At 41.0% G+C, this 25,045-nt stretch overlaps 1 protein-coding gene across 1 annotated transcript; it reads left to right on the top strand.

Annotated features, from left to right (window-relative positions):
- Positions 1 to 2,677: 2,677 nt before the first annotated feature.
- On the top strand, positions 2,678 to 24,799 carry LOC128255016 (uncharacterized). Its single transcript, XM_052984445.1, has 8 exons — positions 2,678 to 2,827; positions 3,172 to 3,263; positions 21,358 to 21,581; positions 21,642 to 21,856; positions 22,406 to 22,514; positions 23,197 to 23,318; positions 23,381 to 23,655; positions 24,151 to 24,799. Exons 2-8 carry the CDS (start codon positions 3,191 to 3,193, stop codon positions 24,384 to 24,386), a joined length of 1,254 nt encoding a protein of 417 aa, XP_052840405.1. The 5' UTR covers positions 2,678 to 2,827; positions 3,172 to 3,190; the 3' UTR covers positions 24,387 to 24,799.
- The last annotated feature ends 246 nt before the right edge of the window (positions 24,800 to 25,045 follow it).

Here is a 25,045-nt window from a genome sequence, read left to right as displayed (position 1 = left end):
GCATATGACACCGAAGTCAGTATTGGTTTTTTTTTTAACTGTTTAAGATGATTCCGCTTAGATTTGTTAATTTTACAAAATCTGCGAAACCAACTTAAATATTTATAAAAAATTAACGCCAAGAAAAGACAAAACGCGCTACATAACCTAAAAATTTTTGAAATTGTGAAAGGTGCCAGACGTTTGTTTTGTTAAAAAAATTCATTAAAAGCGTTATATAAATTTATCTTAATAAAAAAAAAAGATTTTAAGAACATGAATTTGGCAAGAAAATTATGTGTGCCAATAACGGTTAAAAAATAAAACATTTCAAGAATTTTATTTTTTTTATAACTCGTGCTAAAAAGAAACACGTAGACAACAATTAAAGAAAAATGTTTAAATGTTCAAGTTCGGACTTTTTAATGGTGAAGTAATCCTGCGATTTTTAAATTTTCCTCGTAATTTGAGCTTTTTTTTTTCTTTTTAATATCTCTACACTTTAAAAGTTCAACCTCTTCTCTGCTCTATTGCCATCTTGCTCTCAACTTCTGTGTTCCTCTTAGTCCCGTTTCGTCTAATTTGTTTTTTTTTTGTCGCCGGCTTTTCGGTACTAGGGATTGGGATCGATGTCCGGCACTTCAATTTTAGAATTTGTCGCGAGTGGGTCGTTGAAAGTGAAATGTGTTGTGGCTAACAATTCTTGGCTGTGGATTGGGCAAATACTATATTTTATTTCAAGGTATTGCACATTTCCCAGCCTGGAAATGTTGGCGTCCGCCTGCTTCAGTGAAAACATTTAAATTCTATCTGTGTACCAATTTCTAGTGTTTCGGTACGTCTATGGGGCAGTTCTGTGTTATCTGGTTAGCATTGCACTTGAGACGGCCGCAACACTTTGGAATTAAAAAAAATTAAGCCAGTTTAAGGAAATATTTAATTCGGCATTAATTTATATGTCGCTGGCGGTGACAATACGAGCTTTTAATTAATTTTACGTATTGCACTGGCCCCGGCTAATAAAATTCTGGCAGAAAACGACAAAAAAAAAAGGTTTTGATATAAAACCTAGATTCTTTTTCGGACGGTATCTGCGACAATATGCGAACTTTTAACATATTGCACATTTACCGGCCTGAAATTATCATGGATATTCTTCAAAATATTTTAAAAGTTTTTGCAATGTACACAAACATTTGCAGGCGGGGTGGTGCGTCAATATATTATTTTTTATCTATATTGCACACTTCCCGGCCTATAAATGCCCAGTGTTTCGACTTAAATATTTAAAATTATATAATTTTATTAAAAAGTTTTCTTGGAAACATACATACATTCCGTTATGTGTGAGCGAGATGGCAGCTGGAACAGTTTTTCCTTGTCGACGGCGTTGCCAGATTGTTGAATAGCGTCCAAAGAGGAATAGAAAACTGCGAACTTATTTAATTTTCTGCAAGTGGTAAAAGCTTAATAATTGCAATTCGTGTTTAATTTAATATAGCCCTAGGCCATAGCTTATTATTACCCACTAAATGATACAACTAAGTAATAAAAGAGCACTTCTTAAGGTGAAATAAGCAAATTAAATTAGAGCGCTCGGTTGGTTGCGTTTATTTTGCACGTCATTTACCGTTTTCGAGGAGCCTATGGGCAGTATCCATAGTTTTCGTTGCCGTTTAATGATGGGATGGCCATTGGTTTGGAAAACTAACAAGTTGGAGAGTAATGAATAATGCCCAAGCACGCGTGAAACCAAGAGGTGTGAAATTGGGCTCACGGGCGGAACTTAAGAATTCGGTTCTTTGGGTTCTGGAAAATGCACCAGATGACCAGCGGAGAAACGGTTTTTGGCGGAAGTGCCTGCAAGTACCGTAAGTACTTCTACCTTTTATCCATAACATCTGTTGCATTTAGCCGATTTTAAACTAATATGTATGTACTTCCCAGAGATGAAGAACCTGCAGTTCGTGCTGACAGCAAGCGCAATTACATAAATGTTTGTTTTGACAACAATAGCGGAGCAGCAACAAAAACTAAATCAACTCCGGAGACGAGATTGCATAATTGCTTGTAAGATTTTGCGCTCCCACAATTTCTCATCTTGGTCATGAGACAAACATACCGGCTGATTGTTATCTCCGTAGGAGAGGCAAAGAGAGGTACCAGAGAGTGATCCTTTTACCGCAAGTTGCTGCCTCTTATTTTGAAAGCTTTTTCGCCTTTAAAAAAAAGCTGCGATAGAGATGCTCGGCGAGAGAGAGAATGAGAGTCACAGTGGATAGTTTGTTCATGTTTGCTGTTTATCTAAATTTATTTAAATAACCCATAAATTGTAATGTAGCACTTTCGTAAATGTCGGCTTATTTATGCACTGTGAACAGCCAGCGGCTATCTAAGCGCCGTTGCCTTGCCTCTCTCACTGTCCACGCTCTAATGGTCTACAAATGTTGGCTTTTTAGCTAGTTCATGAATATTTCTAGCCAAAAATACCGTGTATCTATTTTTTATTACTTATTTTCTCAAATATACATTTTAATATAACTACTATTTGTTACCTTAATAATAATAAAAATGTATTTCAAATTGAGAAATTTAAAAACAGGCCTCACATTTAATGATGCCAATAGGTGGAATTTTGTGTTTTTATATCTGTTAAACTATTTGGCTTCAAAGCTGAAGCATCACCACTGGCTGACTGCTGTCTCTCCCGGTTCGCCATTGCGCTGGTAATGAAGCTTCGGCCGGGCTGAGCCCAGAGCCTCAGTTGCCTGGCGACTGGCGACTAGCGAACAGCTTGTACGTGTGCTCTTCGGTGTCGTTTCGAGTTTCCCTCCACTGCAGCCGTCAAGTAAGACCCGCTCCGAGTTTTGTGTGATATTTGAGTGGTTCGCGGCTCGCTTCGTTTCGTTTTTTATTTGCCGTTTGTCATTTGGTTTTTGATTTGTTGAGCGGTCGCCGCTAGCCACTTGACGGGCATTCTCTTCTGGCTTTGTTTCATAATAACTCGCTGCGTGTGTTTGCGGTGATGTATAATACGTATACCATATTGTGTCTGTGAAAACGACAAAAAAGGCCAAGAATACAAATAACGAATAAAACGCTGGCCCGCTTGTGGAGCATGTGCCGTTCAGTTCGGTCAAAATGCTTATAATAATATGCCGTTTGTCTTTCCGTTTTCCCCCGACCAATTAGATTCGAAATTTTTGAGGAAATGCCGCTTTCAATGCAAATGTGGCGCTCTCTGTGGCTGGCGGCCCTCTTCTGCGGATTAGCCCAGGCCAAAGGTAAGCCCTACTTAATTTTAAGCCATTGAATGTAAGAACTTAAGCTGGGAGTGCAAGGCGAAAAGCTTGAGAAGCTCCCATGAAGCTGCATGATGTCATTCGCGCAATGAAACACAAAAAGTATTTATACATTTTTCTCTCTGCTAAAAACGCGATAAAGTGACCTCGTTTTCGGTCGTGGAGTACATACACACACAATTTGTGGCCATTTGGAGTGATGGCCGAATATAACGATTTTGGGTTTGTCGGGGGCGGGCGATACAGCTTTTTTTTGACAAAAAAACAACGAAAGACTGAGGCAACGAACTCGCGGACCAAAGAAGTTTGGAAGCTCGGCCCTGTCATGATTCACTCACTCATTCACTCGGTTTCTTCCTGCCCTTATATGCATATACTTTATGCGTTATTCCCCGAAAGCCCTAGCACATTAGTCATTAACTTGGCCCTGCAAGTTACCTTACACAGGCAAGACAACAAACAACTAAACAAACTAAACAGCGAGCGCGGCGAAAAAACAAAAGGCCAAACAAGACACCTACACAAACACAACTGCTGGGAATGGAACATGACAAGCCAAAAACAAAAAACCAAACAACAAGATAATATCGACGAGAAAAATACTTATAATAAAAAAAGGGGTAGCATACAAATATATAAACTCATAAAGCCCACATCCAACTGGTCAAGTATCCGATGGCTTTGGCTTATTAAAAGGCAATCAGAAAGGGGAATTAACTTGGTGGCCAAGTGCAAATAAAAAAAATTACGCGAGAAAAATGAAGAAATAAAAGCGAAAAACAGCCCAAACAGGCGACATTCGGCGAATCGTGTAGGCGAACTGGTCCCTGGAATTAAGATGCAGCCTTAAAATACACAAAGCCGATCCGAATACATCTCTCTCTCTCTCTCTCGTCGGGTACGAACAAACAAATATATAGAAAAGCTGCAGACGAGGCTATAATTTACGGCCAAACCAAGCGAGACCGCGAGTCCGCGTTTCAGCTCTTCAGCGTTCTTCGGCAGCCAAAGCTGAAAGCTAAATTATAACTTGCCAACTCGCACAGCAGTCGAGCAAAATGTGGGCCTTTTCGGGGGTCGGTGGGTGGGCGGCTACCAAGGGGGCGTGACTGGCTTAACTAAAGCGAAACTTTTGTTTGTCTGCATTAGGGAAAGTAAAAGTTTGCCTCCGTCCAAAAGAAATCCAAAGTAATCAATAAGTATTTGTTGATGGATCAGTAGATTCTTTTGTTTTTACTTAATTTAAGTAAGGATGTGCAGTCATTAATAACAACGTTTAAATGTGCCATAATTTACTTATTCAAAAATGATTACTTTTTATTTCATGTTAAACTGCATTACTTTATTTTTAATTTTATTAATATAACATTTTAGTACTTTACTTTATAAGGCTTTTTTCAATTAATATATTTATCATAATTCAATTGTTACATTTTAAGAAATCATAAACCAATGTTTTATGAGTTTATTAGGGTGCTAAGCAGTAGTTTTATTATACGATTTATTAAATTACGAGTAGTAAGTAACATATGTTTTAGTATAAAATTAAATTAATGCCTATAAAATATTTTTATAAGATACAATTGCATTTTTAATTAAAGTGCATTATTAGGTATTATTTATAAAGCTTAGATCTCCTACTGATGAAATAGGGAAACATATAACTTTATATGCAAATGGCCTATGAAAGTACATATTTGCCTTAAAATTCTGAGAATCTGCCATCGAATGATGTCATCGCTGGAGTGGAGAACTTCGCGCCCGGGTGCACACACTGATGGAGCTCTGGGAGTGACCTTCCGTGGCGATTAGCCAAGCGGGCAGTCCTCCAATCCTCCTCCACCCTCCATGGGAAAACTGACAACTCATCGAACTGTGATTAACTTGCTTAATTGCCGACTGGACAGGCGGCAATAATAACAACACGCGACCTTGTGCAGCCGCCACATTAAGTCCAAGATCGTTTAATTTATGGCCAGAACGAACGTATGCACCGGCCATATAAATATATTAAATTGTTTACCCGGGAGGCTGTAAATCCTCACTCCCCAATGCGGCGGCAACGGCGACTCCTCCATTTAAATAACATGCGAGACAGGCCATCTAGCGATCGAGCATTGTCGCATTAAGACAAAACATTGACATTGCATTGTGAGCAGGCGGAGGAGCCCGAGAGTCCACTACCTACACATATATATATTTATATATATATATATATATATATACATATCCATGGAGGAACAATAATGATCAGCGGATCTGTGACAGGCGGCCTAAAAGGACAACCAAGCAACGAAACGCTCGTAATAATAAAGAAATTGCCAAAGTCCGAGACTCGAGCTTGGACTCGGACTCGGACTCCATGGATATGACCATGTCCAAGCTGCGCCACATTATGCCAGCGGGTTTGGGCTCAGTGTTAAAGTTGGAGTCGCAGTCGTAGTCTGGGGCTTTAACTCTGGGATGACCACGACGATGACGATGATGATGATGAAGCTGATGCCACACAAGGCAAATAAACCGCTTCGACTTTGGCTGCGGCTCTGCGACTCTGGGGCTCTGCGGACGATGTGGTGGCTATGGCCTGGTCTCTTGACTTGACTTCGCTTTACATTTTTGCCTTATGTGTGCGAAAAATGCCAATTTTAGAGCAAGTCCAGCACACAGCCAGCTCTTGGCCCGGCCAACTGTCTGCGTGTGTGTGTGTGTGTTTGTGTGTGTGTTTGTGTTTGTGAAAAATTGCCCGTCTAGACAAGCGCAACAGGCCATAACAGCAACATTGGGCAAGAGCAGCAACAAGAACAAGAACAAGAACAATCAAAGCCTTTTGCTAAGCTAATAAAATCGAGCCGCTGCCTCGGTGCCGACTCCTCGTGTCTGCTACATTGATGCTCCTGAACCTGAACCTGAATCTAAATCTGAACCCCACCACAACCTGTCCCTCGGCCACACCGTCATGTTAACCCATTAATGGCACTCAGTGTTGCTGTTGACCCAGAGAAGTTTGGATCGCAATTTATCTATCCATGCTGGTTTATGATGGAGTAAAGAACATAAAAGACTTGTGAACTTTGGAACAGCATTTATTGGTAACATCTAAAGAGATTGTAGACTTCTTTGGGCCATCTCTTTATAGTTTCACTTATTTAATTAACTTATTTAGGTAATCTTTTAAACAAATTCCTGCAAGGTTAACAGGGGTTAAGGTCGTCGGCTGTAACAATGCATGCTGCACTTGCCCCCTCTCATTGCATTGCCCGCTTCAAGTTAGCTGGAAAAGAACGCGGCCCAAACTCTGGAGCAAAAGTGGTAAAGGGAGGCGGGGGGTGGTAGGGGATTCTGGCCAAGGCCTTCGCGGCAATGGGCAGATTAAAAGCTGGCGATAACAAAACGAGCAAATCGAATAGAGGCGGCTTGCTTTAAGGGCCCCGCCAAGGGCTTAGGATCAAACTGGGAGCAGCCTTTTGAAGTTGGTTAGTCTGGGCTGGTCAACAAGTACATTTTTGTCTTGCTTTTTTTTAGTTTTCTTTTTTTTTTTGCCAGCCCAGAGGCCGCCCAGGCATTTGTCATCAAGTGCTGGCCATCTCTTTGTTCGCCGGCGCATTTTATTGAATAATAATCCGATTGGCGGGCGATCGGACAAAGACAACTTCACTTGCATTGAATGCGGGGAGGGTGGGGATTAGGGACTTGGGACTTGGGATCGTTGCATTGTGGCATTAATTAGTTCAGCGACTTGTACCGTTATGCACTGACCATTTTGGCAACAAGTTGCTGGTCGAAATCGGAGTTGCAGTAACACAAAATCTGACAAAATCGAGGTGCAACGACGGAGAGAGGCCGCCTAAAAGGCTTTCAACTTTGTCTACTGCTACGGCCACCGTTTTGGCCACAATCAATTCGCGCACCGCTCCCAAAGGCAATTTCAATCGGTGGCGAGTCCAAAACACATGTGCGGCTAGGCTGCATGCTGTATGCGGCGTGCGGCGTGTGGCGCGAATTGCGTAAAGTGGAGAAAGGGAGGCGGAATATTGTACGGAGCAAGCGATAACTGTATATGTATTCGACCACTAACGGGTTCGGCACTCCTCCGGCGAACCGCTCGTAGCGCATAAGGCATGCGTATTACACAAGACTAATTGTATTAGGCCAAGATGCAGCAACAGCAACTGCAACCGAAACAGCAACAGTCAAAGCAACAGCTAAGGCCGCATAAAGCGAGCAAAAACAACTGCAACTGCTGCAAATTTGCATGTTTTGCATGTGGACATGACTGCTAAGAAGGCGAAACTGAATAATTTTATGGGAACTCTAGACAAACCCCTTCGGCATGTGACTGAAATAAAGACTGTCAAGTGAGGTTCAATATTATACAAGTACTACAGTACTAAACGCCTTTAGGTATAATTAAATGTTTACAAATTGGGTTAAATATTGAAGGACAATAAGTAGAACAAGTCACAATCTTGAAAAGGAATAGATTTTGGAATGAGTTATACCAAAAAACCAATTTGATCCAATTTCGTGCAGGATATTTTATTTTAGGATATTTTGTTTATAATAGGTGCACAAAAAAATAATCTGTCAGAGAAACTAAACTGCTGTTACATGAATTTTAAACTATTGAGAATAACAAATTGCTCTTTATTATAAGTATTATGTTAATACCACGAAAGTATCAACATAAAACTAATGTGGTCTAAAAATAAGGTCTTAGAGTACAGTTGTAGATAATTATATTATTGTGTATATAAATTTATGTAAAAAGTATAGGGGTTTTAGATTTAAGTGTTGAAATATTAATGTCTATAGTTTAGTAACAACGCTCAACTCACTTTTCAGATAGTTTTTTTTTTGCTTAGGAGCAAATAACTTCTATGTTGTGGTCTGCAAATATTGAATAAATTTGTTCCAGTTCTTCTATATGCCAATAAAATCCAAAAAGTTAGCAAGTTGTGGCATTAAAGCTTATAAAATAATATACTAGTAAATTTATTTCCTTATTAAGTAAGATTATTTTTTTAATTGACAGTCGTCGTTGTGAGATAAATCCCATAAAACTGGTATGGGTTAATCTATAAAAAGCACTTTCGACACGAGATCTTTGATCAAATTCTTATCATTTTGGTCACTTTTCAATCAGCGAACCACTTTCGCAAACTGCTGCCAAGCAAACTCACCTGATGCATACCAAAGATTCTACAACTTTGGTCATTAATTTCCGCTCCCATTTCTCACCGAAAAAAAAAAATAAACATAAAAATAAAAAAAATAAAGAGGAGACAGCGATGCTTTAAGAAAATTGTCAAGCGTCGCAGACCCGAAGGCATGGCGAACATATTTATGAGGCCTGATAAGCCGGCAGATGCCGCAGATCCCGGCCTGACTTGTGGTTTATGCGTGTGAAAGCCGCCCGAGGGGACAAGATGGAATCTAGAGCAAATATTATGTAAATTTTCAGCTGGCCATGGGGCGAAGTAGTAGTAGTAGTAGTAGTAGGCGCTGTGGAGTGGGGACTGTAGCTGGAAACCTGTAGCTAATCCTGGTGGGCGCTCGTAGGTGAGGAGCAGACCGCTTACCGTTAGAGCCAAGTCGGAGTCACCAAGCGGCTCCGTCGTTGGGTTTTTAATTACCAAATGCGAAATGCAAACTGCGTAGAGTGTAGAGCGTTTCAAACGCAGCCGACAGGCCAAGCTAACGGCGCCAAAACAGGATCAGCTCCACATGGAAATTAATAAGGCGTAAAAGAAGAAAAAAAAAAAAAAAGAAAGAGCCAGGTGAAGGCAAAGATATGGCCAAGTGCGTAAGTTGGCTCCCCTCGGGGCAAACAACATGAAATATGGCTTGCCACAATTGCATAATTTATGCGAAATTTATTTAATCTATTAGACGCTCTGACCCGCAACGGCGGGGAGCGTTCTCCCCTCTCACTCTTTCGCGGGCAGCATGATAAATTGCATGTCTAACTGCATGTGGCAAATTTATCATATTTATTTGTTCTCCAACTCTGCGTTGCAGTTGCTTTGTTACTTTGGCGTCCATATCCATATCCATATGGATGGATACGGATTGATTCGAGGAAACTTGGCCGATGTTGCAGTCGAGGCATTTTAAGATTGATCACCCAAAGATCTGGGGTTATATTGGCATTATGGCACAATCAATTCTGTTGCGCAATCAAAACGCCAAAAGAAACCGTATATTTCTTTGTTGCGCAAATTCAATCGAATTCTTTTTGTATTGATTTCGTTCTGCTTCTTTGTGAGGGAGTCACTGACCGACAGACTTTCTTTTGAATGCAAAGCAGTTTCTTATTATTAAAGGTGGCGTTTCAAGTGCGTAAACTATACACACTACAGTAAATATTGAATGTTTTGAAAATAACTATGACTAAATTTATTTATAATTATTATTTTTAAAGGTAATTCTTAAAATTCGTTGTGAATTTCGCTTATCTATGTTTTATGAAATGTTTCTTTAAAAAAAGGAATACGAATTTCAAAACAGAAAATATGTTTGAAATCTTAAATTCTTAATATTATATAATTTTTCGTTATTACTTAGAATTTCGTTCTAGCCAATATCCACTGTACCTGCGTCTATTTGATCGCATGTGGCTTTACCAGAATTCACAGCACAATTTGCACACGCACGCACCAAAGTCAATGACATTGCAAAAACAAATAAAAACAAGGAAAAACTAAGAGAGAGTTTGCGCTGTATTTGTTGTTATGGCTGACTTTTAATGACAATAATAACAAAAGCATTTAAAAGAGAAGACCAGAAAGAGGAGACTTTTTAATGTCATGACGTTGGTTTCTGTTTCCTTATCTTGCCCGCCTTTGAGATTCTTTTCGGTTAACCTGATTAAAAGTTGCCATTTAATTATCCGCTTTTCTGCTTTCAATGGCAAAACTCATCAGCGCATGGAAAACAGTCTCGGTGCGATAAAATCAGCAAAAAATGTTGTTAATTAATTTATTGAATTCCTTTCTGTCGAATCCGAGCCAAAACACATTTTACGAATGCGGTGGGCAACTGTAAAATTCCGCACCGCCAAATGAACTGGATCAGACTCACACTCAAATGGTTGCCAGCGATGAGGAAAAGCGCTTCCCAGCACAGCACAGTCCAGTCAGTCAGCTAACGAGAAGCCAGTTCGTGTTCTGAGTCTTTTGATATGCGCCTGCAGCTGCTCACAAAAAAAAAAAAGGAGAGGAAAGATCAACAGCAGCAGCATCAACTGCAACACGTGAATGCGTTTGAAGTCCAAATTACATGGCAAACGGGGAGTTAACCGCAACCGCAGGGGGAGGTGCGGTAACCGCATGGGCTGGTGGGTTGGTAATTGAAAAGAAATGCCCAAGATGCATATCCCAAAAATGAACAAGTTAGGACGTCAAGTACAACGTTTTCGACTGGTTGATACCCGGTACTTAAGCTCGTTAATGACTCAATTTTCTTCTATTTGTTTTAAATTAGGTAAAACGAATTTTGATTTATCAGATTTTTATTCTGCATTAGGGTTTTTCATAATAATTAGTATATAAAAAACTATACTATAGAGATTTAATATATCACGATGTTTGTGGAACAGGCGATAAGAAAAAGTTAGTGTTTAGGAAACGACAATTTGTTACTTTTTTTCAAAGAAGTAACTAATTCACAATTAAAACTCTTTAAAAAATAAAAATGGGGAAAAAACAGTGTAAAAATCATATTAGTCTCGGCCCCGGCTTTAATATAACTTTCTTTAACTGAAGAAAACTGTTAGGTGTGGTAAAAACTTCGTGTCAGTAAACAATTTTTTATAGATATTTCTCTGTCCAATTTTAATTTGCCAATCATTCAGATTTCACCAACTAAAGAATATGCTAATATGATTCCGTGCTTGGGCTGCAATAATTATATTTAATAAGTGCCTTAATAGCAGTTAAATTTTCTTGATTAATAATTGTGCTATATAAGAGTGTGTTGATGTGGAAAAAGAAGATGCAAATAGGCACTTAATGGGCCGTAAGACCATTATGTATGGATGTATTTTTTCATTGCCCTAATGCTATATACTCTAGAGCTCTAAGAGTACCGTGTATATTAGCAGAAAACCACCAGGAAGCGGCAGCGGGCGAAGACTGTTAGCCGGCGGTCAAATCAAGCAATTTGCCTCGCCCCAACTTCCAAATGCTCGAGCATCCAGGAAGCAGGCGATTTTGCATTCCATTCCCGAAATGGTTTCGCTTTTTTCAAGGGCAAATTGGATTTAGATTGAAGCTTAGATGACGCATAATGCCCTCTGCGGTTGCACTGATCAGCTTGGAAAATAGAAGAAAAACGAGCCCATCTTATTTAGATGGATTTTCATCCAGCTATGGGTCCAAACCCTTTACTTGGTAGCGGAGTTTACTGCTGTTGCAGCACTCATTCATGCTATTTCCGTAGAATTTCAATTAAAATGTCGCCCAGACCGCACCTCCCTTCCGTTCCCGCAATTAAGAACGCCGCGGACGAACACAAACTTAAACCAAGAGAGAGAGAGAGATATAAATAAAAGGAGAAGAAAATGCTGTTAATAATGCCGCTTGGCATGTCAAAACGGTTATTAACGTGGCCAGATGGCCAGGCATGCGATCTACGGCCAGGAGTACTCCATGCTCTACGCTCCATGCTCCATGCTCCATGCTCTATGGGTCCATGGCCAAGTGCCTTTCAACAAGTTTGTACCAGCGGACAAGCGATGACCGTGGCCAGATGCAAGTTAACCCGCAGCCCGGCCATAAACTACGCACTTATCAAGATGCGTAGAATGGAATGTCTACCCAAAAACCCAGTTGGACAATTATAAATCAAGCTGGCCCACTCGGCTTCTCTGTGAGCTCTTCCCTTTTTTAGTTTTTTTCTCAGTTTTCCCCAGTTGTCGTCGGCACACGCAACCAAATAATAATGTCAATTGCAGGTGTGGGCCAAAAGACGACACCGGGCTCTTCGTTCCCTGTTCCCTGTTCTTTGTAAATGCCCAATGCCCAAATGTGGCCGAGACAACGCCCACGGGTAACGATTTTGGGCATTAAGGCTCCGCTTCGGCATGCAAAGTAAAATATTACCGCTTTCATGTAAGCCATCCTGCATCCATGGCACAGCCAGCCTCCCTAGTCGCCAACTTTCGAGTCTGCAACAGCAATAAATTTCCACGTTGTTGTTATTTTGGCTGGCGGTCACTTGGTCAGTCGGTTGTGCCATACATATGCGAGTATCTATCAGTGTGCCAGGACACTTGGAAAAAAATGGGGTTTAAAAATGATTTTATTATGTTTATATACACTGTAATTTAATCATTCGTACTAATATTTGTTTTAGTAATAATTTGAAAAACTGTGAATTCTATTAAAGCTATTTTTAAAACAAATTAACTCACATTAAATGGAGAAAGATCAAAGATCAAATCAATTTAGCCAAATGAAGAATATATCGGAGCTTGTGATTTGTAATGTCAAATCAAGTTTATTTCATTCAGATAATCTCAACATCTGAATTTATTCTTTTTACAAACACTTTTTTTAAAAATTAAATCTTTTGTATAGGATTTTAGCGACATGTATATTAATACTTTAATCGAAGTTTTTGCTTGAACAGAACGTTTCTCTTGGTGTAGCTACAAAGTATTTCTTTTCCGTTTGTGCCATGGACACCTTTTGCCGGGTTGGCTGAAGGTGCTCGGGTTGATTAGCCTAACCCCCGAGGAGATTTATGTGCTGACCCCATCGATTATTGTGAGAGAGCTGTTGGCCGCGTCTCCACAATTAGCAATTGGGTTGAGGGTTCAATAGGTGTTCGATCCCCAATTTGGTCTAGTGTGGAATGGGTTCCCGTTTCTCCCATAATCGTATGATTAATAGCCGATGATCGGCAAGAAGAAAACCAACAAATTTTTGTGTGTCATCGCCCACAGAAAATATGTCAGATTGGAATCGCATGGAATTCATTTGATAAATGAGATTTGCAGCCTTAGCGTTCCGGCAATGAAACTCTCGTTTGCGGCAGCAACAGCGGCAACAACTTTTATGGCCAATTAAGCGTAAAAAGACATCAGGCCTCCTCGGCCTCCGTTTGTCGATTACAAAAAAAGAAAAGGCAATTATATGCCGCATCAGGCACTTGAAGACTTCTCTCGGCTCGTTGCTCCCGGCCATCTCATGCGTTTAATATGGTAAAAACATAGGAAAAAGCAACAGCAACAGCAACACCAACAGCAACAGCAACGGCAAAGGCAACAAGAACAACACTTTCTCGTGCTGGCAATTGAATTAATTCATATAATTAAAGCCTCTTCTAAGTATTTTCTTATTAATTTGTCTTCGCTATACAGTTAGTCACCGGCTGGGTAGCACGTAAAGCTCCATTAGCCAGTGGTTATCCCAGAATTCTTCCAGTCTTTACCTTCTCGGCGAATCTAGACGGATTCCGCCTCCCTAAGCAAATGACTCAATAGGGTAAGAACAATGCCACTCGCTTTCATTCAAGAGTTCTTAGCGGTAAATGCAGCTTCGGCTTTTTCCTCCACCATTTCTAGCCGATTTTGATCTTGTTGTTGGCAAGAGCAATTTGGCTTAAACAACAGCTGAGGTAAGCCAGTGTGCTGGCCAAAGCGGAAACCAACAATTTAGCAAGTGCTGAAGCGCCGTCTAACTGAAAAATGTGTAAATAGGCGCAAGAATGAGTGAATGGGCGAGCGATTGAAATACAGTCAAACTTTGCTAGGTTGACATGAGATGTCACTTTTTCGCAGTAAACGCAGAATGTGAAAGGGCCAAGATTATAGTTCATTACATTTTTTTTTGAGCAAACTAAGTCCGATCTAATTTAAATACTATAGCGGACAGATCGGATCCTTTTTAAATAATGATTTGAAAATTTTTGCATGAATCGATAGATATTTACCGAATAAACACAAAGAGCCATACAATGTCTAAGTTAGCGTGGCCTTATTTAAAAATAAACTGATTAAACGGGTTTAAAAAAAAATCCAAAAATGTTTATGAAAATGTGTCTGATAAATGTATAAACAAATTATTTTTATTTAGCTTACAATTTATTGTTGTTCTAAGCTAAGTAAACTTTCTTTTAGCTTTTTGAACACGTTTAGGAATCTCCCAGACTTATTTTACTTATGATTCCAGCTTTTAAAAGAACGCGTCGATCACCTACTGATGTTCACTGTGTTAGTTTGGTTGCACCGAGCATAGGTGAACACCGAACGTGACGTGGAAATAGCGACAAATTGTCAAGGGAGCATGGAAGAAAGAAAAAAACTTAAAAAAAAAGGGCGGCAAAGCCCAACCATGTTTACAGTTACGTCACGCATTTGTCATCGGGCCCGGCTAACAAGGCCAAATTAATTCAAGCCAACATCGCGTAACAAGATGATGCAGATGCTGCCGACTTGATTGGCTGACTGCCTCTCACCTTGGCAATTAATAAATTTAGCAAAGGCCCCTCCGAAAAAAAAGGGGGAGGCAAAGTCAGGTGGCCAAAGCCAAGAACGAGGAGTTGGTAGTTGGTGTTTGGTAGTTGGTGCAACCAACCAGTCATGTTCCTCATGTTCCGTGTGCTTGTGTGTGCACAATGCCACATGAGGTGGCAGCTTTGGGGCTGCTTTTTGCATGCAACATTTACATTTACATTTACATCTGTTGACGCCGGCCGAGCATTAAGCTTATCCACCTTGGCCACAACAAACTCAAAGTCATGGCGATGCTGGCATGGGCATCCGTTTTTTTTTTTTTTTTTTTGGCCAGGCGGCTTACTGTTCATCTGCTCGCTTCGGCACTCATGTCCAAACGGTTGTGTAATTTAATTAGCCATCCAGCTGCGCATGATGTTTACGCCAAGTGCAAGGCAAAGTTGGTAGTAGCAGATTTACCGTTCCCGCAGGAACTTAACTGGCGGAGAAGGAGAAACGCTTAGCATCTCATGTTTTAAATATGGCCAAATGTGCGGCCAAGGCTGTCAGCCAAGTTTCGCCTGCCCAATCGATCAGTTGGCTTTTAATTTAAACGGTCAAATGAGACAGGAGCGGGGAGATGGGCAACTCATTGGCTCAGTATTTGGCCTTAATGCGTGGCTGCTGATTGACCGCCATGGCGGAGCTCTCAATTTCCGGCCACCGAAGACACCGAAGACACCGAAGTGTTGACTTGCCTTGATGACTCTCGAACCGGAGGCGTAGAATAAGGTGTTTGTCTGTGAATGCTGGATGCTGGTCGACGACGACTGACGCAATCAGCTGATGGAATCGCAGTTCTATAAATGGCAGCCAGCAATTGCGTCATTGGAAACAATTAACAAACAAAAACTTGTTGGCCGATAATGACGAAGACGATACCACGGAGACAGAGCGTTTGAGAGATGGAACGAATGGCAATTTGCGCCGGTCGCATACAACTGACAGCCACTGTACACACAGGAGCGACACGAACAGACCACGACAAGATCGGCCAAATACACAGAAAAAAAAACAATGAAACCAGGTCGTCATTTCTTAATTACAATTTGACCAGAGGGATGCTACAAATTTTAAGAACAAAAATTGGTTGTTTTAGAAATCTCTAGTTTATATAGCACAACTTTAAAACATTCAATATTAATTAGATTTTCGGAAAAAATGTAACTAAATTACACTGGAAAACTAGTTACTTATTACGAAGAATCTTACAGACTTGACCTCAACCTATCGTTATTAAATTGTTTGCTTACCTATCTTTGTTGAAAACATTAAAACATTCCAAAAATGGTTTTAAATTGAAAACCAAGTATGGAGTTTTTAAGCCCTTAATGAATGGATCCATAAATGGGATTGACAAAAATGAGAATTCTTTAAAATTTAAAAGTATTATGTATATGTTTTTAATATTTATTTATAATATTTTGCTTATATGACTTAATGAGACTATTTAGATCTACCCAAGCTTTTTCTATGTGCACTAGTGAGCGTGGAGATGGGATTCCAGGAAGGGAGGGCGAACGACTAGACCCCGGGCAGGCAGGCGGACAGAGGTTCTCTAATACTGCAACTAAATGCTTTGCAATTATCACATTTGCAGCCCGTTGTCGGCTGGGTCCATTTCAAGTGCCAAGTGCCCCCACTAGGCGTACATGGGCAACGGCTAAACAAGTTTGTTTATTGAGTTCCCGTCGCATTTTGATGGATTTACGCGGCAACATTGACACATTGACACTGCTTAGCATATTCTGGGGGGGAGCCATTAGGAGCGGACAACTCCCACCTGGAAGACAACTGGCGCTGACCTGAGCAGACCCCCTTTTGCCCCCCTTCTCGAGACCCATAGAAGCCACCATTCCATTACCCAGCTGCAGTTGAGGTTTTCTAATTTATTTTGTATGCACGGCCGTTAAGTGTAATTGGTCACTGAAAAGGATGATGAGGCTAACTGCTGGCTGGCTGGCTGACTGCGAAGTTTGAGGCAGGGGGTTCGGTTCGGTTCGGTTCGGTTCAGTTCAGTTCGGTTTGGGAAAATTACCAGTATTTCCTGTGGCTCGGCCTGAAGCTGAAGATTGATGATAATCGTGCGTCGTGTGTGTCAAGTTAGTGGCCCGGGCCAAGTAATTTCTTGCGACAGCAGGCGGGTGTAGTGTGTAGTGTGTATGTGGGGCCAGAATTGTGCGCTATCAGCTGAGGAGGTCTGAGGTCTTGTCATAAATGTGAAAGTCACAAATGGCACCACCACCACCTCCTCCTCCACGTCCTGCCCCCTTCCAGCCCACCTGACAAATCTCTTGTTTAATTCCTTCTCTTAAATGGGTTCCCAAAACCTACCCATCCTCCTGCGTTTACCGTTGAGTGGCCACAGACGCCTCCAGGCCTAACACTTCTTCGCGAAGAGCGCCCGAAAACAGTTTCCCAATCCAGCCCAGATCCACCAATCCACCGATTCTCCAATCCTCTGATCCGCCACCAGCAGCCAGAAGCGTGACTGGAATCCCACACAGGGGCTGTTGCGATGGAGAACAGGGAACAGTGACACCGACGCAGATCGGGCAACACTGAGGAGACATTGAGCCAGACAATTGCATAATCTAGCCGTGGCCATGGCCATGGCAATTGCGATTGCGATTGCAATTGCAGTTGCACTTGCAATCCCAGACAAAAACCCCGGAGATCCACACTCGTACACTCGTCCATGAGACAATTGTTGCAACATTGCCCGTGTCCCAAGGCTACACTGGGCGAAATAAACGAAATTTAAATATATAATTTAAGCTTATGAGCTTATGGAAATATTATTTAAGATTTGGGCAGTTCAAACATTTAGCTTTAATAATTTGTCTTGCTTTATGAAAAGTTATACATAGTTTTATTTAAAAAAATAAAATAAATACTTAAAAAATAACGAAGAGTTTAATTTGTACAATAGTTAATATATTTAGGATATAACGAATACGTTTTAATTTCTTTGGTAAACTCGAGGGGAGGATTGGTTCCTTTTTAATAACATACAGTGGGTAAAGTTAACGAACCTGGAGTTTTAAAGCAAAGTGTTCTTTAACTTTTTTTTGCCCACTATGTATGTTTTAAAATTAAGACATTGCCACTTTTGACTTTTTAGTATCTAGTTTTCGTTTTTGAATCAACTCAATTTTATTAGCCACAATTGGTGATGTAAGCTGAATGTAAGCTCTATCAATATATTATGATATCAAATTTCATTGATTTTTACCTCATAACCAAAAAAATATAATAAAAATTAAAAAACCTTCAGGAATTTCGGTTTGTTTGACGTAGTTATTTTCTTCCAATGTTTCTCTCAGTGTGGGCCAGCTGAGTGGGGACAAACTGCACTCTTCCCAAGTGGTAGGAGGAGATGTCTTTCCCACCTTTCACGACCACTCTTCCGCGGCAGGGGAAGGAAGTGGAGAGGACAGGGTAGCTGGCGATGACTGCGGCCACAAAACGATGCCATTTGCATGGCAATGATTTGGTTATTTTGGCCTAAGCTTCGGCCCCGTCTTCGACCGCCGATCTTGGCCACATCTGGAGTTAGAACCGGAGTTGGAGTTGGACTTGAGTTGACTTGGCGTGGCTTGTAAACGATTTTGCACGTTGTGCAATTGTCGGCGGCGGCAGTTGTTGCTTTTGCTTTTGCTGCAGTTTGTTGTCTTATTGATTTGTGCATTCATTTGATTGTGCGCGCGCATTTGTTGCCAAATTGTTTGAAGGAGAGCCGGAGCCAGAGTCAGAGCTAGAGCTAGAGCTAAAGCCACAGCCAAAAACATTGTCGTGGCTGCTGATTGCGATAGGAATTGGAGAGAAGCACTTGGCAGAGTGGTGCTGACTTCGCTTTCCTGTCTATCGGCCTTCGAGGCATGTTCGCCTGTTGATGACTCCCCGAATTGCTGCCTATGCCGTGATATTTCATGCTCCTCATCCTCATTGCTATCCCCATACCCATAGCAATACCCATTCCCAATGCCAGTTGAGTTCCAGGGAACTTCGCTACGGGTCATTTTTGGCTGTAATGTTATTTCTTTTAAATTTATTGTTAATGGAAATTTATGCTCCGCTGAACGGTTGCGGCAACAAGCTGCTTACATGATTGGGCGGCGGGGCATGCTCATGTGGCACGTTTTGCTGATTTGTCATGTTCGCAGGTTAAATGCTAATGCCTTAGTCCTCCGTCCTCAGTCCTAAGTTTTCAGACTTCGATCCGGACACCCACTCGGCCACTCAATCTGATTCAAAGCACTTCGAAGTAGATTCCTTGCCAAAATGTGGGTTAAGTCTGTGTCTATGTTCTCTTGACTTTGTCTCGAAGCGGTTTAGGGTTCTCACGAGTTGGCTTGCCCCATAAAAATGGTGTCAAATAAATTGTAATCAGCGGCCGGCAATAAAAATTCAATAAAAGAAGTTGCAGAAAAGCCAGGCAAGGGCCAAGTCATTTCGAAATTCAATTATTCCAAGCTGCAGTCCGAAGTCTGGCGTTTCGCCCACCAGCATTCAACATTCAGGGGAAACAACTTTATTGGACAAGACTCTGGGTATGAGTCTTTCGGGGGTCCAGGCCAGACTGGTCATCCCTCAGTGGGGATCTTTCGCTGCCTATATATCCAAAGATAGAAATGTAGAAGATTACAAAAGTTGGTAGCAGCCATCAGTGCAAAATTGGCAAGTTCAAGCCCATAACAGAACACTGAATAAAAATCACTTATTATCTAAAAATTGTGGTTCAAAATTCTCTTGATTTCTAAGTTTGTACTTTGTAAACATTCTTTAAAAACTATAAATAAATAATAAATTTTTCCAGTGTGTTATTTGCGTTCAACCCATCATCTTATATATTTATAAGGATTAATCTTCCTCTCCTTTTTGTTAAGGTTTTAAAGATTGAAACGGAATTCAAATGGAGCAATGTGGTTCCTTCTTTGTCCCTGCCACTTAATACCTTCCTTATTCCCATCTTCAGACACATTCCCATCGTATCCCATCCGCTTTGAGCAATTGAATGGCCGGCAACCATGACTGCATGTAATTTGAAGTCCATCAGGCCTTTTCAACGCCTCAAGTCCGGCATCCTTAATGCTCCATTAATGCCCTTACAATCGTATTTGTTTTATTGCCGGCTTTCCTTCTGCCGGCCCATTCACTCTCTTTTTTTTAGTGCAGACCTCGTTTCTCGATCGAGTTATTCTTGGGGCGGAAGTCAAGCTGCCGTTTGTGGGCAGGCCGGCTCTTATTTTAATTTCCTTGGGCGCCGCTTGCATTACGCCCACCTTGAGGCTGCTGCTCGGATTACACAGTCGCGGACTTGGGAAAAATAAACAGGGGGGCCTTGGAGGGCTGGGAAAACAGGAGGCATTGCTATTTTTAATTGCCATGGATAGTACTTTTCCGCATTTTCCGCTTTTACTGCACTTACTGCCCGATCTCATTGTTTCGAGTTGAATTTTACTCTCGCAATGGCTAATTAAGCGGAATTATCGCATGCAGAAATTGCGAAATTTGCAATGGCCATTAGTGCGAGATTAAGTAGTTAGAGTCAATTATTTAAATTAGTTTCGCCATTTACAAATGGCAATGGTAGCTTTTGTCTGTTCAGTCTCTGTCCAGCCTGCTCCAAATCCTGGCCAACTAATGGCCTCGTCGGCAAAGCATTTAGGCCGATAATTTCGTGGCGTCCTACACATGTTCGACGGTAATAAGAATTTGATTGCCCGGCCGGGGCTAAAATTATGCCAAAACGAGAGCCAAAGTGCACCTAAACTAAACCAAAGCAGTGTGTGAGTGTGTCTTGGGCTAATGCCAGGTTTTTGCTTTCCACCGGCCCCAGAAAGTAGCCCTGCGGGTTTATTAAGCCACCTCGATAAAAGACAACGCAAAGCGCTGCACTTAGATAAATAGTTGGTAAAAAATTCAAACATAAGCTGAACACTTCCAAGTGCAATTGCAGCCTAAAGATTGAGCACCTTGAAATGTACTTGTAGATATGTATTTAAAGGCGTAAACATTAAAAATATGTATTTAGTTTTAGTAAAAATAAAATGAAAATGCTTTATGTTAGGTTAACGATTATTTTACCATAATATAAAACTTTAATGATATCCCAAGTGCTTTTGCCATTTCTTTGAGTGTGACAACGAATGAAAAACAAGAGACTTAAGTCACAAACTCGCTTCTCAACACATGCTCGATATGTTTGATTTTTTTAATATAATATAAAACTTTAAAGGATATTCAAAGTACTTTTACCATTTCTTTGAGTGTGACATCGAATGAAAAATAAAAGACTTAAGCCACAAACTCGATTCTGAACACATGCCAATTATGTTTGGCAATTGTTTAGTGTTTGCTACCCGGGTCCATCTCGTCAACGTCCAACGACGACGATGATGATGATGATGATAGGGGGCGTGGCCCGGCTAGCCAATCCAGAATCCAGTCCAACTCCGATTACTGGACGACATGCTAGCCCACTTTTTGTGTACTATATAGTAGCATACGAAGAATGTGGACAAGGCAGCAGGCAAAGAAATTAAAAATGTTCTTTTTGTATTATGTATGTTTTAGGATCCCACAAGGTGCACTGTTCGGAGGATCAAATGCGGGTAGACATCGGTCTGCCAGATGCAGACTCGAAGGATCAGAGTGCACCGCAGATCTATTTGGAGGGACTCAAGGGCTATCCGGATGAGCGATGCCAACCGCAGATCGACGGATCGCTGGCCGTATTCCGGCTTTCCCTGAGCGACTTTTACGAGTGCGGAGTCACGAGGATGGTCAACCAGCTAACGGTAAGCGGAAAATGAAATAAGAACTGCAATCCCTCTAGCTTTGGATTCTTTCGGTTGCAGGGCAAGAAGGTGTATTACCATAAAATCATCATCGAGTCGGCCAGCAGCAAGGAGATCGTCAGCGTTAAATGCATCACCACCGCCAGTCCCGCCTATAATGTGATGATGAACGCCACCAGCGGGTCCAGTTCCACGTCCAGTGCCACCGCCCCATCCAGTGGCATTCGCGGTTTGGTGAAGCGGGATGTGCTGCCGGCGGGATTCCAGGAACCCGAGTAAGTCCCTCGGCGGGCACGCTCCGGATTCGTGTGCGCTGTCTTCCCGCTTTTAATTGCCCATAAACGACAACTGCATCTATGCACAATTTTATGGGCAATCTATGCAAAAATTGATGGCATATTAAATGCCCAGACCAGCCCTGCTCCCAGTTCTCGATTCCAATACCAAGTCCAAGTCCAAGTCCTAGCTAATACCCAACCGAGGGCCATAAATCAAACCCATCCCAGCTCATTGCGCCTCCCACTTCTCCTTTCTCTCCGAGAATTGCCATTACCGGGAGGTAATTAGCCGCCAAAACGACGCCGGCGGCTTCACATGCGTTAATGCCTCCGCCACACAGTCAATTTAATTGCGGGGCGTGTCGATGTCCCTCTGAGAGCCTTGGTCTTGGATTGGACTCGGTTTCCCTTCCCCTCATCGAATACAATGTTTGTTTTTCAATGCAGGGGGGCATTGATTTACTGCCCTTTGGCGTCCTCTTTTCCCGCCGATCATTAAGACCTCAAGTCGGGAGTACTGAACACGTTGAATCGATTTGTTTTCAGGGATCTGGAGATAACCACGTCGCTGACCAAGCGGGCCCCAGAGCCCAGGCTCTCAATCGGCGTTAGCCAGGATGGTCAGAAGTTCACCAGGGATCTGACGGTCAAGTCGGTGAGTTATTGTAATCCTTGAAACAATTACAGGAAATTTGGGTTAAAAATATACTTATCTTTTTATATCGGCATAATTGTAGTATTTTTTATAGTTTTCTACATGCCTTAATAACAACATAAATATAAATAACATTTACAATGTTACTTTATGAAGTTATGAAGTGAAAGGCGAAATTTAACAATCTCGTTTAACTTTTAACTTCGAGTTTTGGTTTTTGTTCTATTTCGCCATTACATATGACTTTGAGCAAATATTAGGAAGCTCTTAAACAATCTTCAAATAACTTTTGTAAGTAACTTTTATAAAACTGTCTTATTATGCTTATTAAGCATGTAAATAAAATAAAAATTTGCTAGTAAAGATTTCACTACAAATCTAAAATAAATCAGGAACCGAAAGACACTGTTACTTTAAAAATTTTACGGCAAAAACATGTTTAGAGGCATGAATAGCATTAAATTTTATATTATAAGTTATTGCAAAAATGACAAGGAAAGCGAAACAAATAAAAAAAAAATGAAGAACACGTATTTAAAATTTGGTAGCTTTAGCTTGCTTTATGCAAACAATTTTATTAAATTTGCTGAAGTTTTCAATATTTGGAGACTGTAATACCAAACAAAATTATATTTAATATTTATTAATTTAATCCCTTTTTATTTGATTTTTGGTGCAACAGGGCACACCTTTGACCATGGAAATCAACCTGGATGAGGACTCAGCACCTGTATATGGCCTTGGGGTGAACTATCTGGATGTGACGGATACGCATACCTCATCTGAAACGCTAATTTTCAAGGGGTAAGACATTTGCACATCTAAAATGGAAATACACTGAGTGACTAAATTACCACTTAACATAGCTGCACTGTGGATCCCTATCTGTTCGAGAACTTCAACACCATCGATGGCGACATTCTGAGTGCCAAGTTCAAGGCCTTCAAGTTCCCCGACTCGTCGTACGTCCAATTCCGGGCCACGGTGAACGTGTGTCTGGACAAGTGCCTGGGCACCCAGTGCTCCAACAACCAGGTGGGCTTCGGCCGACGCAAGCGGGAGATCAGTGCGGCGAACAAAGTCTACGAGATATCGCTGGCCATGTTCCTGCAGGTGCAGGACATCGAAGGAGTCAACAAAAGTGAGTTTTCTCAGGCAAATATAACAATTTCAAGCACTGCACAATAGTGCTTTCTGTTGCAATCCTTTGGGCATTGAGTTATGTCGTTTTATTGAGTTATAACGTTTTAAATAAATTAAAATTACTTGTCATTAGAAAGCATACAATAAAATAGCTTATATGCCATTATTTAAAGTAAGACCAAAGTAATGTGTATTATAAAACCTCCATCATATTTTAAGTAAAACAAAAGTAGCTGATTAAATGTGTTTATTTGTGTGCATTTATTTAATGTATTTATTTGTTTAAGTAATTAACTTGCATTATTGCAGATACCAACAACAAAGTGTCTGCTAACATATTTTAGTACTGATGAGCGTGAAACCTTTTACAAAGTCTAGTTTTAGTTAAAAAAAATCATTTACATATGAATCATATTAACAATTATATTGTTTAGCAAAAATAAAATTAATTTTGATATTTAAAACATCTACTTTTCGGGTTACCCTTTGACAGATGAGGTCCTGCAACTGGAGGAGAAGCTGCGGGAACTGAAGCTGGCCAACCAGCGCCTGGCCAGGAATAGCCGTGGCAATTTTGCCTTGGAGCAGACGCCCGCCAATGCTATGCCCGCCTTTGTGGTGGACGAGCGGGAGCTGGGACACCTCAGCGCCGGATCGGGATCGGCATCGAACGGCCTGTCGCTGGCTCTCTGGACGCTTCTTGGGTCCCTGAGTTGGCGGCTGATCTAGAAGTTGTAAATCTCTCAAGGCGTGAATGCTAATCAGGGCGGAATTGCGTGCAGTGGCAATGAACGAAGGAGGGAATATTAATGTACTACCTAACTACTAATATATACCTATACTTGATGTAACTGCCATTTACAAAACGTAATTAACTTTAAATGTATGCGTAGCTTAAGTTTTCTACGACTTATGGCAGGCAACATTTCGACAGAAACAGAAACAGACAGACAACAGTGATTCTTATAAAAATACACAAAACACTTATATATAAATATATAAATATGCATATATATTGGAGAACTTGAAGATATCGGTCTAACTCATAAGCACCTACTAGTCTCCTAAGTGTAACAGTTAAGCTAATTTAATTAACGACTAAACTAAACGAATTAATTGATTAAACGAAACTCCGATCGAAACGACTTTGTGGGATCTCTTGAATTTATAGCTACCAATAAAGCTTAATAGTCCGGGGCACGCTTTTGTGGAGCCATCAATTCTCGTATGTTGATGGAGCCTTGCTTAAAAGCAAGGATGTTTCTTGAAGAATTTTAAGGGAATTCCACTTTGGCTTTTTTATTGGGTAAATGATAGTTGTACTTGGAGGCAAAATAAAACCAATACGAAGAGGCTAAAACTTCGTCTGATTCTCATTTAACAGGACA

The sequence above is a fragment of the Drosophila gunungcola genome (assembly GCF_025200985.1).
Source record: "Drosophila gunungcola strain Sukarami chromosome 2R unlocalized genomic scaffold, Dgunungcola_SK_2 000006F, whole genome shotgun sequence".
Lineage (NCBI taxonomy): Eukaryota > Metazoa > Arthropoda > Insecta > Diptera > Drosophilidae > Drosophila > Drosophila gunungcola.
This window is presented reverse-complemented; position numbering and strand designations above follow the sequence as displayed.